This window comes from Boleophthalmus pectinirostris, unplaced genomic scaffold (genome assembly GCF_026225935.1).
Source record: "Boleophthalmus pectinirostris isolate CB_2022bp ecotype Guang Dong unplaced genomic scaffold, ASM2622593v1 HiC_scaffold_16, whole genome shotgun sequence".
NCBI lineage: Eukaryota > Metazoa > Chordata > Actinopteri > Gobiiformes > Gobiidae > Boleophthalmus > Boleophthalmus pectinirostris.
Window position 1 is genome coordinate 34,672,628 of NW_026571095.1, and position 19,464 is coordinate 34,692,091.

The window sequence follows — 19,464 nt, forward strand, 5'->3', positions numbered from 1 at the left end:
TTGTTTATCTTGTAGCGAAAACACAGAAAAACGTGCTTGAAAATGAGCATAAGGCAAAAAAAAAAAAAAAAGACAATGTACGCGTTCTTTTCACAATTTTACCGAACGTCCCAACCCAGGTGTGTCCCAGTTTTTAATTTTGAAGCTAATATAACACATGGTAATATAAAAGAAAGCAGTAACACTTTATAATAACTACACCTTATTTAGCCTTAATAAAGCATGAACAAAGACTTAATTAATAATGATTCACGCTTAGTAACTACTTAATTACTACCTGAATTAGCACTTAACTTGCACTTAATTCACCTGTGCTGTAAATAGTTATATTGCTTAATTACTCATGAACTAACCATTTGCTTGTGCATTTGTAAATGTATATTTAAGTACAAATTAGAGCATTTATTAATGATTAGTAAGCCATGAGAGAATGATTTACTAGTAATGCATTATTGTTTCTCTGGAATTTGACCAACCTTAACAAATGTTTAATAAACATAATTAGTCTTCACTTTAGAAAAGCTCTCAGAAAGACTTAACTAACAGATAACAGCTGCCTGAATGATCATTGCATTGTATTATTAGTAAATCATTCTGTCATCGCTTACTAATCATTAATAAATGCTCAAATTTGTACTTAAATATGCATTTGTAAACATGCAAATGGTTAGTTCATGAGTAATTAAGAAGTATTGAGTAACTATTTACAGCACAGGCGAATTAAGTGCAAGTTAAGTGCTAATTCAGGTAGTAATTAAGTAGTTACTAAGCGTGAATCATTATTAATTAAGTCTTTGTTCATGCTTTATTAAGGCTAAATAAGGTGTAGTTATTATAAAGTGTTACCAAGAAAGTATTATTTAATGTTGAAAATTACATTCTGTTGCCTAAATAAGTGCAAATGTTTTTTTTATTCGTCGTAGCGTCGGAATTGGTTTTGCGTATCGAGTCTTTAGTGTCAAACAGCACTTCCTGATCCCATGTCCCCGTCCTGTTTTTCCCGTCAGGAGCTGGAGCGCACGTCTGAGGGGGGCGTGCCCAAACCGCGCTCTCGGAACGCGGCGGTGGATCGACGCCTCCGCAGGGTCCAGGACAGATCTCACACACAACCGGTCACCAGCAGAGAGGTGGTCAACGCCGCCAGGTAACACTCGGATAATCAACCCCCCAAAAAAAAACCTCACTGTGTCCTCACGATCCCATTTTAAACCAGCTATTGGTACTTTGCAGTGGAATCACGCTGGGGGTGTTCTGTGTGTATGTGTCTGGCGCAATGTTCAGCAGTTGCTATGGTGACACGATGCACACATTATCCTGATAAGCTTTAAAATTAGTCTGAAAACCTGTAAAAATTCCCCAAATGGCTTTCAGTAACACATTCTCAGGAGCCTGTGGTCAATACAAGAGGCTCTATTCACGTTACGTCACAAACCAGGAAGACGTTTGAAACATGCAACAACAACAGGGATGTACTGGTACGTGTATTCGTGCTGGTTCGGTGTGCGGCTGTGCACGAGTGAATTTGTGCAATTTGTGTGTGTTTGTATTCCACCACAACATGTGCAGCTACACTAGTCAGTCTGGTGCGACCTAGTGCCTCCGCTCAATTTCATTTCTCTCCAGAGACTAGATCAGGAATCGGAATACACTAGAGCAGGGGTGGGCAAACTTTTTGGCTCGCGGGCCACGTAGGGTCCTAAAATTTGACTGAAGGGCCGGACAGAAGACAGGACATGACGTGTTAAGAGCTCGGCTCCACTGCACTCGTATTTATGCTCATGTAGGACGTGCACCACGCGCCACAAGTTTGACTTTGACGCGTAAGATTCAGAACACAAGAAGAGTGAACAGACATGCTCCACTGCACAACACAGGCGACCGTGAATCAGTTAGGGCTCATTGACAAACAGAGCCCATGCCATAACGCGTGCAGTAGAACCAGGCTCTTAAAACTTTGCATATGTTCAGTTTTGGAATGCAGCGTCTATAAGACTTTCATCTTTGCTTTTTACCCACTCAGAATGGAAACAATGCAGCCTTATGTCTTGAACACTTCTGCCTCACTCATGGTCCGAATACGCCGCCCGAAAATGACTCCTGTAAGAACACTTTCCCATAAAGCATCGCGGCCAACATAATACGCCGCACCTCAATGTATATATAGTGCGTCATCTACTGGGAAACGCCGGAAATGCAGGAAAAATAAAACATCAACAAGGTTTATTATTGTAATTTATTCCAGTTCGGCGGGCCAGATTAAAAGGTTTAAAGGGCCGCATACGGCCCCCGTGCCATAGTTTGCCCACCCCTGCACTAGACGTTTTGCAAGATCCTCGGAAGTTGTAGACCGCGCACCGGCCAATCAGCGAAGAGCAGTGAAGTCAAACTCGTCGCGTCTGTCTGTGTCCCTTTTGTGGAACAGCACAACAGTAAACAAAGCGTCGAGATGGATGTAGACGAAGACAGACATTCTCAATTCGCAAGATCGAGGATTTAAAGCTGGAACAAAGAGAATGTTTGGTGAATTTTATCAAGAGGAAAGACGTTATTGTCCTTCTTCCTACGGGATTTGGAGCATTACATACGTCACGACCAAACAGCAGTGATTGGTTAAATAAAAAAAGTACCCGCCTACCGTCGAGCGAACGAATCCTAATGCTGCGAGGTCACACGGTTTCAAAAAGGTGAAACCGGCTGATGAATCAGGCTACAGCTACACAGAGGCTCGGCGCTTTAATATTCACAAGGGAACTTTTCGGTGATTGGGGCGGCAGTGTTTCCCGCAGCGCTTTATAGTTAGGATGGCCGCCTTGACAACAATTGCCTACTTCGTCCCTCCGAACCACCTGAATCCTCGCAACACTACGGTCGTCGCGTCCCTAGTGCTCACTTTCGCCGGCATGGAATCTCCACTTCCCGTGATTTTTATTTACCGTTACACCCCTAACTTCCGGTGTAGTTCCCGACACTGGACTGACTCGCCGACCGACTGTGATCAAACCCACTGAAGTAAACGTGATCAGCGGTAAAATAAAGACTGCAGACGTACGTGCTGTTTGGAATCATCTGGAATTTGGCGCCTCGTCTCTTCTAATCGCGTGTACCCAGTGCGCTCGGAGTTGTGGGGAAGTGATGAAAACTGAGGTGCGGTTGGAACTGTTGATTAGCCAAACATAACGGAACTCTGCAGTGACATGGGGATGAAGAAAACTGGGACATTTTCTCAAGTTTTCCTACATTTTGTCAGACTTACCACCGCGAACAGAACCCGCTGAAAGTTGTCAACGCGTCTTTCCAAACGTCTTCCTGGTTTGAGACGTAAACTTTGGTGTTTGATTTTCAACAAAAAAAGTGAGAGCGACGAACTGAAAAACGTTTGGCGAATGCTAGATAATTTGTCACTGTAGTGTTATTTGAGAGGGATTTGTTTAACAGCGCAAAAGTGAGTTAATTCCGGTCAGATTGTGCTAAAACGAAGCTCAGATCAAAGTCTAACAAAGCAGCACTCCAGCTCCCACAGATGAATGCTGTTGTTGTGTCCTTGAGCAAGGCACTTAACCCAACTCGCCCCTAGTGTCTGTGTACGTAAAGCGCTCTGAAGGTGGAAAAGCGCGACATGAAAGTGTGACCAGAAGTTGATGACCTCAGCTGCAAAGTGTCAATAATCGCACTCTTGAATCTAAAAAGCACGTTTGTGTTTTGAGATTTCTCCCTCCCTGTGACTGCACTCTTCCCTCCTTTAGTGACACAGACCCCTCACAGCAGCGAGTCCCCAGCCCCTCCGCAGACCACCCCTATAACACCAGGTACTACCGCCCATGTGCTTCTTTAAAGGTCGATGCATGTTTGTGTCCTTCACACTCCAGTGTAGAGTGACCAGACGTCTCTATGTACTCGGGACAGTCCCAGTTTTGAGCCCTGTGTCCTCTGTCCCAGCAGATTTATCCAAAACTAGTGATTTGTCCCAGTTTTATACAACAAATGTCCCAGGTGACCATATTTTTGACCAGTCTGATCCCTGACAACAGTAAAGAAAGGCATACCTTGTCATTTTTTAAGGTAAAACACACAAAAGCTGCTTAAAAAAACGACCAAAACACAAAGAAAATGCGACTATACCGACTCGTGTTCGTCATGAATGGCCCAAGTGCAGAACAATTCTCTGTAATTACGCACTCGTGTCACACTTTTATGATTAACAACCACCACAAACTGATGATGTCCCAGTTTTTGATTTTGAAAAGCTGGTCACCCTATACTGGAGGCAATACAGTTTTCGTTGCCGCCTTTCCCCACTGTCATCGTTTCCTTTAGCACAACCCAGCATGATAATGGGCCCAATATTGCACATTAATCTATTTTTAGCAGCATCAGTGTATATCTTAAAGTTATGTAATGTGTACGTAACATGGATCTATTCAAAATACTAGCAAAGGGCACAAGAACTCCAGGTACTGTCCATTTAACAGACCTTTTGTGACTTCTGAACTATGTGAAAAGGGCTATATAAATAAACTTTACTCATTTACTTACTATGAATGGTTCGTGTGTATGAAAACGATATTGCTGCTAATGAGGAAAAAAGAAAAGGACAAAATATCACAGGGTATTGATCCATGAGAAAAATGAAAAATGAAAGGTGACCATTCAGCTTCTTCATTACACATGCGTCGCTGAAGTAAACAAATCTAAAATGAAAAACAACAAATGAAATCCACAACGACATCTACAAATTGTCTCAGTCTTTACATAAAAGGAGGTGATTTTTTCAAAGTGTACTGAAGTAGTTTTAAAAGCCCAAATTGGAATACAGGGTGTCCCAAAAACTGTGATATATTTTAAAAGCAATTATCTTGAAAACTACTAAGTCCATCTCAGTGAAATTTGAAACAGTTTAGGTTTTGAACATCATAAGTTTATGATGGGACTTTGTTTGCCAATAGGTGAGTTTCAGCTGACGTCATTGTTATTAAAAGCCCGCGTTGCTGCTGGGAAATATTTTGGTCAGAGGCAAGAAACGGTAGCGTCAAACACAGTGCGTAACCTCGCGTATTTATCCCCGATAATGGTAAATTCCTGCTGCATTATCGGATGCACAAATAGAAGCACGGAAGAAGGAAAATGTCTTTGTCGTATTCTGAGTGAAAAGAACCGCTAACGGTGAATTAAACGACTTTCAAACATCCGCAGAGCAAACGTAGAAGATCCTAACAAACCGTGGACTCCAACAAGTTCAACAACACATCGAGACTCTTGGAGGTTTTCATCTTTTCTGCTGTGAATGGCCCAGGAGTTTCCACCAAGTCATTGTGGATATCGCCCAAGTGAATATTTGTCCAGGTAGTTGGCGATTCTGACCAGAAATTTGGTTTGGTCCACCTTTTGTCGGGGTTGAAAAGGGTGATTTGTCGTCCGTCGATGCTTATGACCAATTTCTGGTCAAATGGTCTTGGGTCCTCTGCCGTTAGACTGGATAAATAACCAGGATCAATTCCCTTTACGTGCTTTCTCGCTCCGTCCGTCATGTTGAATTAGTGTTTCTTACCGCCGACCAAAATAATTCCCAGCATGCAACGCGCGCTTTTGTCAACAATGAAACTCGCCGATTGGTGAAGTTTTTCCAGATTTTGCACTGAAGGCTGCATCGTCTTGGGTAAGTGTGTGTGAGCAGATTCCATTGCACAAAAAGACTTCTCTTTGGGAGCGAACGTCTCAACCAGAAAACAGAACACAAATAAAACATTACATATAAAATCTTGATCTGTTTCTGTACATTCTCTGAAAATTCGATGTTATTTCAACAAGAATTGACCTGCGAAATTACACCCTGTATTATACATTTAATGAACCTCTTTTCCTCTCCCACAATGTTATGTAATAAAACTTTGAATCTCTTAATCTCTTCTTCAGTGCCCAGGTCTATCCAGACTCCTCCGGGGACCCTCGTGAGCTCCATGCCCTCCCCGAGAGGCCTGTCCTTGGGGGAAGAGGAGAGATGGAGGTCCTGGAGCTGGGTCCAGACGAGCCGGACCTGTCCACTCTGAGTCTGTCCGAGAAAATGGCCCTGTTCAACCGTTTGGCCGTGACGGAGCCTCCCACTGCCGACGGAGCCAGAGACACGAGACAGAGGAGAGCCAACGCCCGCTTCCAGACGCAGCCGATCACGCACGAGGAGGTGGAGCAGGTACAACATCACACGCAGGTTTAGAGACGACAACAAACTGGAGCTTTCAGTAAAACAATCGTGACTCAATAATGATAAAATAAACATGAATAAACTTGTGGCACTCCACCTTTTTGACCTGTCCTTAGGTCCAGTGGAGCAAAAGTCTTTCATGAGGTTTTCAGCACTAAGGTTTTGTTCAGACTAGGGATGGGCATGATTAATCGATAATTGATCATTAAGAATTTCATCGATTACGTTAATTTTAATCGACAAACCGAATGTATGTTGCTGTGTGTATCGTGACCAAACAGGTGTGTACATGTGTCTCTGCATCAGAAGGAGCGAGACACAAACAGTGGGTCAGTCTGCAACGTACTGAAGCACAAATGTGTATTTAACGATGATTTGTACAAGAAATTCCACACTTTCCGTTGCGTTCGGGACAAGTGTGAGTCCATGTGCACAGTGTATAAAGCAGCACATATGTTTCTGTGTCCAGTGGGAAAAAGTTTTTCCAGGTGAGAGTCGCTCAATGTGGATGACGAGTCCCCACCTCCCTCCCCCCGTACGCTGTCCTGGTTTTGACAAACACAAATCTGGTCACACTAACCTGTATTCACCTGAGTCATGTCTTTTAATCCGACAGAAATTGAACCACATCAGCGACACAAGAGCTGGAGTTTTATCTTCGTTTAGTTTATGCAAATTAGTGATGTGGTTTTAAGTTTTGTTTCTGTGAGAGTTGAACAAAACTGAATTAAACACATTATAATGTCAAACGGGCTGATGTGGCTCTAGAGTCGTTACGGTTTATATGTCGTAAAGTTGAATTTATTTATGCAGATTAGTAGTGCAGATAGTCATAATAATGATGATCATTTTAATATAAAAACGTTAATGATTAATCGATCTTTAATTCTTCCGACGATCGATTAAGGAAATTTCATCGAATGCCCGTCCCTAGTTCAGACTGCAGCCTGAAGTGACCCAAATCAGATTTTTTTTCACCTTTATGTTCCTGTATCTGATCTTTTAATGACAGTCTGAACCACACAGATCTGATTTTTTTCAAATGTGACCCAGGACACTTGGATATTTGCTCCTAAAACCGATACATATCTGATCTTTTGACATGCGACTTCAGTCTGAACAGTCAGGTCATATTCATCCCACCTACAGCCCAACGCCGACATATTCACTCACCGAAACAGGCCGCTGAAGACGTGTTTCCTCCCGCGACAGTGCTACAAGTCCCGTATTTTCCGCATTATCGGGTGCTCTGGATTATAAGGCGCACTGTCATTAAATGGTTTATTTTCGAACTTTTTTCACAAATAAACGGCACCGGACTTTAAATGAAACACAACAGTTGGATGGGTCAGTGTGTAATTTACCTTTAACACATGAACTGAAATAGCTACAATTTTAACCAGTTTATCATTTTACCAATACATTTTTAAAATCCTACATGTAAATATAGCCCATTTTTTATACAATTTTAAATGACTAATTATATAAAATAAATATAACATTTTATTATTTTAAGAAAAAATTTAATGAATTAATAAACAGCTTTTAATTGCTAAATAATATATATATTTTTTAAGTTAGTGTTACTTTAACTTAGTACATTTTACACTATTTACCTTAAATCAGATTATTTATAAACATTTAATTATAAACAATCAAATGCCAATTATCAATCAAATGATTTAATTATTAAATTTATCTTTATTTAACATTTTGAGAACTTAAACTGAATTTTTTACTTAAATTGGGGAATTTCATAAAATAAACCAGCCAATGGCATTTAAATCTAACTAAGGCTCCTCATTGTCCTTATTTAAATTAAACAGAATATTCATTTTACATCTAAATTAAGACAGATTACTTTTATATGAGTTTTACCAACATTTTACTATTTTAACTAAATTTAAAATGAGCTCAGGAGTGAAGGTAAAGACGGCTGGACTTTTTGACTTGACTTCAATCTAAGCTCCAGCTCAAATACTTTTCTCTAGTTTTCTTTAGTTTGTATTTGGGAATCTTAAATAAATTCATATCACAAATTGTAGACCAGCTGCCAACTTTTTAAGAGAAATACACTCTACTGTTGTTCTGCTGGACTGGTCACCTGTCTGTGGTCAGATGTTTGTCATGAGAGATCGATAAAAGCCGTGCAGTTCAAACTCTTGCAGCACCTTTAGGACTTCGCAGACTCACTGTAGCTTCATTCTCCTGGTCCGTCTCTTCTGAGCTGGTGTGATATTGAAGCTCTGGTGTCCTGACAGGAGGCTGAGGCTGAGGGCCCCTGGGCTCAGTCTGCAGCGAATAACGGTGGAGATCTAGACTCTGCTCAGGCTCCTCATGTAAGACGCCCGTGTGTGTGTTTCTGCTGCTGTTTGTCAACGCTTCCGTCCGCCCGGTTCTATCTGCGAACTGCATTTTAGATCAGAAATGTGTGTTGCCATTTATATTGTTATTCAGGGTTCCCACGGTCATGGAAATCCTGGAAACGTTCTGTTAACTCTGATTATTTTCCAACGTTTGCGCCTTTTGTTTATTAAAAGAGACGACAATGTAAAAGTCACGGAAAAGTTTTGAAATTTCGTCTGTGAAAAAGAGTGGGAACCCTGGTTATAGACGCATCGAGAATTTCGGACTTCAGGTCATCGCGCAACGCATAGAAGGATTTTACGAAAAAGTGAGCATCAAACCTCCGTGTTTGTTTGCCCAGTCGATCTTTTCAAGTCTTTTGAACCATATCGCTTTTGTTTCTGGTTCTGATATTGTCATATTTTAGTTTTGGGATTCGGACATCGTTAATTGTTGTGGTTGTTGGATCCTAACAGCGGAAAACGTCTCGAGAAATTTGTTTGCGAACTCCATAAATGCAAAAGTGAATCAGATGTGTGTGACTCAAACCTCTGTTCAAACTGTTTCTCTTCCCAACGGAATTGAAAAATAGTGAAAGGTGAAGGTGATGGGCAGGATTGATCCACAGGAAGAACCAAAAATCATCCTGAGTTTACAGAGAACATTTTGTATGTGGAGCGACGACAAAACAAAATCCTGTTTGTTAATGGAGAGGAGCAGAAGACAAACAGACTGAGCTGCACTTTCTTGTTCTTGTGGTTTTACAGCAACATCACGTCTTGGTCTCTTTGCAGTGGAAGGTGTTTCTTGGTGAACAGTTGGTGTTTTTCACTTTGGCGTTGACTTTTTAAATTCGTAACCGAGGTTGAGCGAAGGATCGAGATTTAGCTTTGTTGTCGCTCCACATACAAAATGTTCTCTGCAAACTCAGGATGATTTCTTAGTCAGACAAATGTTTCCTTTTTGGTTCTTCCTGTGGATCAATCCTGCCCATCGCCTTCACCTTTCACTATTTTTCAATTCCGTTGGGAAGAGAAACAGTCTGAACGGAGGTTTGAGTCACACACATCTGATTCACTTTTGCATTTATGGAGTTCGCAAACAAATTTCTCGAGCCGTTTTCCGCTGTTAGGATCAAACAACAACCACAACAATTAACGATGTCCGAATCCCAAAACTAAAATATGACAATATCAGAACCAGAAACAAAAGCGATATGGTTCAAAAGACTTGAAAAGATCGACTTTGACAATAGACACATCCCACTGGGAAAACAAACATTGTTTCGGTTTGATGCTCACTTTTTTGGAAAATTCTTCCCAGTATGAATTGCGCGATGACCTGAAGTCTGAGATTCTTGATGCGTGTATTGTCATTACTCTACAAACATGTTCTGAGATGCATGGGGCTCTTGGATTAGTTTTGCGGCTCAGATTTCAGTTTTCTTGCCGTTTAAATTGTGCATTTTGAACTGAATCCTGATTAGAAAACGCAAAATGCCGACGTAAATGCTTTCAGACATGAGTTGTTTGCGGAAACGGTGCGGGCTTGTCTTGGTTTGTGTTTGTGAAGCTTCTTTTTGGCGACTGCGGCCTCTGTAGATCCGAGTCTTCGCTTCTTCTGCCTGGACATGCTCGAGCGGAGAGATCAAGCATGGACGATCGCGCTCAGTGGATGTGCACAGCTCGTGTCTTTGTGGAAATGTCGATCTACAGCTCAGAAAAAAAAATAAAAATACAAACGCCGCATGTTTATGGTCAAATTGTGGATTCATGAGGGAAAGTTTCTCTTGAATATGTGAATCCTGGTTTGTGTGTTACTTCTTAAAAATATAATCACGGTAAGTGGTTCAAAGCGACAAATGTCAAATGTATTTTAGATTATACAATTTTTTTAAAGCATTTGGAGTTTTCGTCTTTTTAAAATATGAATTGTGACTTTGTTTTAAATTTCATGTTTTGTTCTGGTGACGTATATTTGGGAGACAAAGAATTTTCATGGGGCATTTTTGTTTTCTGTTTTTCTCCTGTTCATTTAGTAACGTGTTTTCTAAAATATTAGCAGCCCAAATAATGAAGAATTTGACAAGTCTAAAACCAAAACGACTTCAACAACAAAAAACAAAAACAAAAATGGAGGTACAACCTTTATTCTGACAGACTGCCCCTCCAACATTCCGTCATTCCGACAACTTTCCATTCCGACACTTTTTGTTACCGCCGTTTTGACAAACTACTCATAGTGGACAGTTCTAAATCAGGACTAAAACCAGGACTAAAACCAGGACTAAACCAGGTCTGAACCAGGACTAAACCAAAACTAAACCAGGACTAAACCAGGACTAAACCAGGACTAAACCAGGACTTAAACCAGGACTAAACCAGGACTAAAACCAGGACTAAAATAAACTAAACCAGGACTAAAACCAGGACTAAACTAGGACTAAACCAGGACTAAAATAAACCAGGACTAAAATAAAACCAGGACTAAACTAAACCAGGACTTAAACCAGGAAAACTAAAAACCAGGACTAACCAGGACTAAAATCAGGACTAAAACCAGGTCTAAAACCAGGACTAAACCAGGACTAAACCAGGACTAAAAACTAAGGACTAAAATCAGGACTAAAACCAGGTCTAAACCAGGACTAAATCAGAACTAAAACCAGGACTAAAACTAGGACTAATATCATGTCTAAACCAGGTCTAAACCAGGTCAAAACCAGAACTAAACTAGGACTGAACCAGGACTAAAATCAGGACTAAAACCAGGACTAAAACTAGGACTAAACCAGGACTAAACCAGGACTAAACCAGGACTAAACCAGGACTAAACCAGGACTAAACCAGGACTAAACTAAACCAGGACTAAACCAGGACTAAAAGGACTAAACAGGTAAACTAAAACCAGATCTAAACCAGGATTTAAACCAGAAACTAAAACCAGGACTAAACCAGGACTAAACCAGGACTAAAATCAGGACTAAAACCAGGTCTAAACCAGGACTGAAACCAGAACTAAAACAAGGACTAAAATCAGGACTAAAGTCGGGTCTAAACCAAGTCTAAACTAGGACTAAATCAGAACTAAAACCAGGACTAAAACTAGGACTAATATCATGTCTAAACCAGGTCTAAACCAGGTCAAAACCAGAACTAAACTAGGACTGAACCAGGACTAAAATCAGGACTAAAACCAGGACTCTAAACCAGGACTAAAACCAGGACTAAACCAGGACTAAACCAGAACTAAACTAAGACTAAACCAGGACTAAACCAGGTCTAAACCAGGACTAAAACCAGGACTAAACCAGGTAGGACTAAACAGGACTAAACCAGACTAAACTAAACCAGGACTAAACCAGGACTAAAACCAGGACTAAACTAGGACTAAACCAGAACTAAACCAGGACTAAACTAAAGACTAAACCAGGTCTAAACCAGGTCAAAACCAGAACTAAACTAGGACTGAACCAGGACTAAAATCAGGACTAAAACCAGGACTAAAACCAGGACTAAACCAGGTCTGAACCAGGACTAAACTAGGACTGAACCAGGACTAAAATCAGGACTAAAACCAGGTCTAAACAGGACTAACCAGGACTAAAATCAGGACTAAACCAAGTCTAAAACCAGGATTTAATCAGGACTAAACCAGGACTAAACCAGGACTAAACCAGGACTAAACCAGGACTAAACCAGGACTAAACCAGGTCTAAACCAGGACTAAAACCAGGACTAAACTAGGACTAAACCAGGACTAAACCAAGACTAAACCAGGACTAAACCAGGTCTAAACCAGGACTAAAACCAGGACTAAACTAGGACTAAACCAGGACTAAAATCAGGTCTAAAACCAGATCTAAACCAGGATTTAACCAGAACTAAAACCAGGACTAAACCAGGACTGAACCAGGACTAAAATCAGGACTAAAACCAGGTCTAAACCAGGACTGAAACCAGAACTAAAACAAGGACTAAAATCAGGACTAAAATCGGGTCTAAACCAGGTCTAAACTAGGACTAAATCAGAACTAAAACCAGGACTAAAACTAGGACTAATATCATGTCTAAACCAGGTCTAAACCAGGTCAAAACCAGAACTAAACTAGGACTGAACCAGGACTAAAATCAGGACTAAAACCAGGTCTAAATCAGGACTGAACCAGGACTAAAATCAGGACTTAAACCAAGTCTAAAACCAGGATTTAATCAGGACTAAACCAGGACTAAACCAGGTCTAAACCAGGACTAAACTAGGACTAAACCAGGACTAAACCAAGACTAAACCAGGACTAAACCAGGACTAAAACCAGGACTAAACTAGGACTAAACCAGGACTAAAATCAGGTCTAAAACCAGATCTAAACCAGGATTTAACCAGAACTAAAACCAGGACTAAACCAGGACTGAACCAGGACTAAAATCAGGACTAAAACCAGGTCTAAACCAGGACTGAAACCAGAACTAAAACAAGGACTAAAATCAGGACTAAAATCGGGTCTAAACCAGGTCTAAACTAGGACTAAATCAGAACTAAAACCAGGACTAAAACTAGGACTAATATCATGTTTAAACCAGGTCTAAACCAGGTCAAAACCAGAACTAAACTAGGACTGAACCAGGACTAAAATCAGGACTAAAACCAGGTCTAAATCAGGACTGAAACCAGGACTAAAATCAGGACTTAAACCAAGTCTAAAACCAGGATTTAACCAGGACTAAACCAGGACTAAACCAGGACTAAAACCAGGACTAAACTAGGACTAAACCAGGTCTAAACCAAGACTAAACCAGGACTAAAACCAGGACTAAACCAGACTAAACTAGGACTAAACCAGGACTAAAATCAGGTCTAAAACCAGATCTAAACCAGGATTTAACCAGAACTAAAACCAGGACTAAACCAGGACTGAACCAGGACTAAAATCAGGACTAAAACCAGGTCTAAACCAGGACTGAAACCAGAACTAAAACAAGGACTAAAATCAGGACTAAAATCGGGTCTAAACCAGGTCTAAACTAGGACTAAATCAGAACTAAAACCAGGACTAAAACTAGGACTAATATCATGTCTAAACCAGGTCAAAACCAGAACTAAACTAGGACTGAACCAGGACTAAAATCAGGACTAAAACCAAGTCTAAAACCAGGATTTAATCAGGACTAAACCATGCCGCACAGACCACGCCTCCTTCCGTGCACCACACCTTCTCCATCAATCCGTGAAAATTTTATCCCGGAAATGCATCACCACAACTTAATAATGACTTTGTGTGTCGGAATGTTGGAAAAAAAAAAAGCTCAAGTGCCGCCACTCCGACCAAGAAACAAAAATGTCAGAGTGCAGGGACGACTGATAAAAAATGCCGCTCCTCCGACAATTAGAGATTGATGTGGGAGTGGCAGCCTGTGATCCAGTTTCTGATCTCAAAATGGGCAGAAATTTTTTTTTTAAGTTACAATCACCCATGTACATCCTTTAATGTGAATATTGGACAATTTCTTCATTTGCAGATGAAGGTTTTTAGTGCATTAAAAGAGAAAACTGGCCCAAAACCTCATGACTCATTAAATATTTGCTTGTAGTTTGTTCCTCTAAACGTCTCTACATTTTTCATTTTTATTTATTTATTTATTTATTTTTTCGCAGCTCAAACACGGAGCAGAGGCCCGACTGGAGCCGCTGTCCGCCTCGCTGGTTCGGTCCGTCGCCGCGGTCACCTCCAAAGCTTCCGTTGCCGCGGTGACGGGAGACAGGGGCGGTTACCATGACGACGGCTCTCAGCACCTTCTCCATCATTCGGTGTCCTACGTCCCAAACCAACAACTACAGCAGCAGCAACAGCAGCAGCCTCCTACCAACGTTTACCAGGAGAGGGCGCTCAAGAGGTGAAAACTGTTCTCTGGTGTAAAAATCTGCTATTTCAAATTTTTTGTTGTCTAAATATATTATAGAGTTTTACTGGATTTGTGTAATATTTATTGACTAAAAGATTTTTTTTTTTTTTTTTTTTTTCCCCATAAAATAATTCTGAACAAAAAAATAAATATGTACAGCTTTTTAACAATGAAATTTATTGTAATTTTAATTTACTATTATATTATATTTTTAAATTATATTATACTAGACTTAGACAAACTTTATTGATCCACAAGGGAAATTATTTGGACACAGAAGCTCAAACATCACAATATAATATAATAACAAAGAGTAAAAAATATAAATGGTAATTAGCTGTGTGCAAAAATATCAAAATATCTATCTATAATATATATCGTCTCGCCTAATGTGATGATACAGTATTGGTATCATGAGCTGCTGTATCGATATATCGACAAGAGTATTTTTTTGTACATTTTACTAAATTATTTTGTCACAGAGCTACAGTTTTGTTGCTTGTTCAGAGGAAAGAAACTAATTTATTCGACCCATTTGACATTTTCACTGAGTGCGTACACATGCACATCAATAACCCGGTTATTAGCCATATCCCGGTTCTGTCAGTATTCGGGTTACTGTGTTTACATGCGCACTGAGAAACCGGGACACTCATATTCGTGTATACATGATCAAATGGAGTATCCCGGATTCTTGACATAATCTTACAAATGCGCAAGCGCAAAAATTAACTTAAATCAATTTCATAAACCAGGAAAAATACAAAACCGTGAGCTCCTTTAGCATAAGAAGCTAAGGAGCTACGAGATCTCCCACAATCCACTGCGCAGATTCTTCATTAAAATCTTCTGCATAAATAAACTCAACTTTACAACATATAAACCATAAACACTATAGACACATCAGCCCGTTTGATCAGATAATTCAGCTGTGATCACATTTGTTTACGTTTTACAGAAACGAAACTTAAGACCGTAGGCTAATTAGCATAAACTGTTAGCGGCGATAAAAACAACTCGCTCCTTGCGCCGCTGATGCGATCAGTTTCTTTTGGACTAAATGACACGACTCTGTGGATTATGTGTGTTATTTCTGTGACAGAAGAGGCGCTAATGATGGTAAGTGTGTTTCGTGCATATAGAGTATAGGAGATAGTTCATGTTTTAGCTTTTCAGCGTCACACGAGTGCAGGTCGTACGAGTGCAGATTGTACATGTGCAGGTTTAGCGCAGCTCTTTATTTTACAGTCATTTCACTCGTTTGGTCACTTTATTTATGTTGGTCAATTTATTTATGTCACTACTGTTGTGGTGAAAGGCTGGAAAGTGTCTTTTGGACGCATGCGACTCAACTTTATGTTGCAGTAACCGGGGTACTGCGTTACATGCCACAAGTAATCGGTTACTATCGGAATAAACCAGCTTACAGTAACCCGGTTTCTAATAACCGGGATACTGCCATAACCGGGTTACTGAAACGGGTTACTGCGTTACATGCACCATGAAGAAACCGGGATACTCAAAAAACCCGATCATAACCGGGTTATTGATGTGCATGTATACGCACTCACTGTTTTAATCATTAAAATGTTTGTGTTTCATATGAACTTTGAACAAGAAGTGATTTAACAAAGACTTTTAGTATCACAGACATGATTTAGTCTTTATTTTTTTTATTAAACCGTACTGAATCGGATCGAAAGTGCACTATATCGAGGTATGTATCATCGTGGCCTAAGTATTGAAGTATGTATCGTATCGTGGCCTATGTATCAAGATATGTATCGTATCGTGGATTATGTATCGTATCATGGCCTATGTATCGACATATGTATCATATCGTGGCCTATGTATCGAGATATGTATCGTATCGTGGCCTATATATCGAAGTATGTATGTATCGTATCGGCAACTTCTTAATAATACCCAGCCCTAATTGTAATAATAAATTTTAGCAAAAGTAGCAAAAAAGACAAAGAAACAGGAGTAAAAAAAAAAAACAACAAAAACATAATTATGTAAATGTAAATGTACAAATCAAAATAAAATAAGAAGATAAATAATAAAATATAAAATCACAGATCATGGGAAGACAAAAATGCAACAATGACATGATGATTGACAGGACATAGTTGTTGTTTTTTTTTTTATAGATTTGTTGTAAATATGTAAAAAAAAAAACGCACTAAAACATTTCCGACACACTGAACCGTTTTGTTTAATAAATCCATTTGACGCTGCAGTGTTTTTGTCAATCGTACATCATGATCGATACGTTGTTTTTTTTGTTGCAGTTCCAGCATCCACCAGGAGAGGACGCCAAAGTACTTCTCCATGAGCCCCAGCGGCGACCAGGACCCCCAGCCCACCCCCGCCGCCGCCCCCGCCGCCGCCGCCGCCGCCTCCTCCTCGTCTCTCCTCCTCCTCCTCCCGGCGCAGGAGGGAGGGGCCAGGGAGGAGAGCCACGATTTACTGCATTTTGACAGGGACCGCGAACGCCACACGCACCGACATGACGACCCGGGTGCTGTAGCGGCGCGGAGGAGCGAACCGGCCGCTCCCATCGTCGTCGCCCCCTCCTCCTCGGCTCCTCAGCGCCTCGCAGGTAAGAGACGCCAATTAGGAACCAACAAAATCCCACAAAATATCCTCCAGAAATTTACGCTTCTGGTGCTTGGATTTTCTTTTTTTTTTTTTTTTTTTTTTTTTTGGCTCGGGGCTGTTTGCTTTGGATGAGTGAGGAAAAGAAGAGAAAGAGAGAGATGGAGAGATGGAGAGAAAGAGGGAGGGAGGGAGGGGGAAAAGGGAGAGACGTCTGGGGCAGGATCTAATTAGCATATTTTCCCATTCATTCACCCACATGGTTCTTTGTCTCACGGAGGAAGAGCCGGGTTTGGATTTGGACTCAGGGTTTTTTTTTGGGTTTTTTTGAAGGGGGGGGGGTTCAGAGAGGCTCTTTAAAGCACGGCAGTCAAGGCTGGTTTAGTCCTGGTTTAGATCTGGGTTAGACCTGGTTTAGAGCTGGTTTAATCCTGGTTTAGACTTTATTTTGTCCTGGTTCGATCCCGTTAATAACCCTGTTTTTTCGTCCTGGTTTAGTCCTGGTTTAGTCCTGGTTTAGTCCTGGTTTAGTCCTGGTTTAGACCTGGTTTAGACCTGGTTTAGTCCGGGTTTATTCCTGGTTTAGTCCTGGTTTAGACCTGGTTTAGTCCGGGTGTACACATGGTTTAGACCTGGTTTAGACCTAGATTAGACTAGATTAAACCTGGTTTAGTCCTGGTTTAGTCCTGGTTTATTCCTGGTTTAGTCCTGGTTTAGACCTGGTTTAATCCTGGTTTAGACTTTATTTTGTCCTGGTTCGATCCCGTAATAACCCTGTTTTTTCGTCCTGGTTTAGACCTGGTTTAGTCCTGGTTTAGACCTAGATTAGACTAGATTAGACCTGGTTTAGTCCTGGTTTAGTCCTGGTTTAGACCTGGTTTAGATCTGGTTTAGACCTGGTTTAGTCCTGGTTTAGACCTGGTTTAGACCTGGTTTAGTCCGGGTGTACACATGGTTTAGACCTGGTTTAGACCTAGATTAGACTAGATTAGACCTGGTTTAGTCCTGGTTTAGTCCTGGTTTAGACCTGGTTTAGACCTGGTTTAGACCTGGTTTATTCCGGGTGTACACATGGTTTAGACCTGGTTTAGACCTAGATTAGACCTGGTTTAGATCTGGGTTAGACCTGGTTTAGATCTGGTTTAGACCTAGATTAGACCTGGTTTAGATCTGGTTTAGAACTGATTTAGACTTTATTTTGTCCTGGTTCGATCCCGTTAATAACCCTGTTTTTTCGTCCTGGTTTAGTCCTGGTTTAGACCTGGTTTAGTCCTGGTGTACACATGGTTTAGACCTGTTTAAGCCTGGTTTAGTCCTGGTTTAGTCCTGGTTTAGACCTGGTTTAGTCCTGGTGTACACATGGTTTAGACCTGGTTTAGTCCTGGTTTAGTCCTGGTTTAGACCTGGTTTAGTCCTGGTTTAGTCCTGGTTTAGTTTTAGACCTGGTTTAGTCCTGGTTTAGTCCTGGTGTACACATGGTTTAGACCTGGTTTAGTCCTGGTTTAGACCTGGTTTAGTCCTGGTGTACACATGGTTTAGACCTGGTTTAGTCCTGGTTTAGACCTGGTTTAGTCCTGGTTTAGTCCTGGTTTAGTCCTGGTTTAGACCTGGTTTAGTCCTGGTTTAGTCCTGGTTTAGTCCTGGTTTAGTCCTGGTGTACACATGGTTTAGACCTGGTTTAGTCCAGGGTTAGACCTGGTTTAGATCTGCTTTAGACTTTATTTTGTCCTGGTTCGGTCCTGTATTAGGCCTGTTTTTTGGTCCTGGTTTAAATCTGGTTTAGACCTGGTTTAGTCCTGGTTTAGACCCAGTTTCAGTCCTTCATTAGCCTGATTTTAGTCCTAGCCTAGTCCTGATTTAGTCCTTGTTTATACATTATTTAGTCCTTGCTTAGTCCTGGTTTAGTCCTGGTTTAGACCTGGTTTAGACTGGTTTAGTGGTTTAGTCCTGGTTTAGACCTGGTTTAGTCCTGGTTTAGACCTGGTTTAGTCCTGGTTTAGTTAGTCCTGGTTTAGTCCGGGTGTACACATGGTTTAGACCTGGTTTAGACGTAGATTAGACCTGGTTTAGTCCTGGTTTAGACATTATTTAGTCCTGGTTCAAACATGGTTTTGTCCTGGTTCAGTTCTGCTTTAGCCCCGTTTTTGTCCGGCTTTAGATCTGGTTTAGACCTGGTTTAGTCCTAGTTCAGTCCTGCATTAGCTCCGTTTTAGTCCTAATTTAGACCTGGTTTAGACCTGGTTTAGACCTGGTTTAGTCCTGGTTTAGACATTATTTAGTCCTGGTTCAAACATGGTTTTGTCCTGGTTCAGTCCTGCATTAGTCCTGTTTTAGCTCAGTTTTAGTCCTGGTTTAGACTTTGTTTTGACTTGGTTTAGTTCTGGGTTAGATCTGGTTTAGACCTGGTTTAGTCCTTGTTTA

The 19,464-nt window shown here is 40.9% G+C and overlaps 1 protein-coding gene across 1 annotated transcript in view; it reads left to right on the forward strand.

Annotated features, from left to right (window-relative positions):
- LOC110166884 (supervillin-like) overlaps positions 1-19,464 on the forward strand; it is a 144,419-nt gene that overhangs the window by 40,781 nt on the left and 84,174 nt on the right. Inside the window, exons 12-17 of the mRNA XM_055151398.1 lie at positions 1,008-1,144; positions 3,744-3,806; positions 5,911-6,184; positions 14,195-14,433; positions 16,737-16,839; positions 16,882-17,047. Of these exons, the coding sequence (XP_055007373.1) occupies positions 1,008-1,144; positions 3,744-3,806; positions 5,911-6,184; positions 14,195-14,433; positions 16,737-16,839; positions 16,882-17,047 (982 nt within the window). The remainder of the gene's footprint in view (positions 1-1,007; positions 1,145-3,743; positions 3,807-5,910; positions 6,185-14,194; positions 14,434-16,736; positions 16,840-16,881; positions 17,048-19,464) is intronic.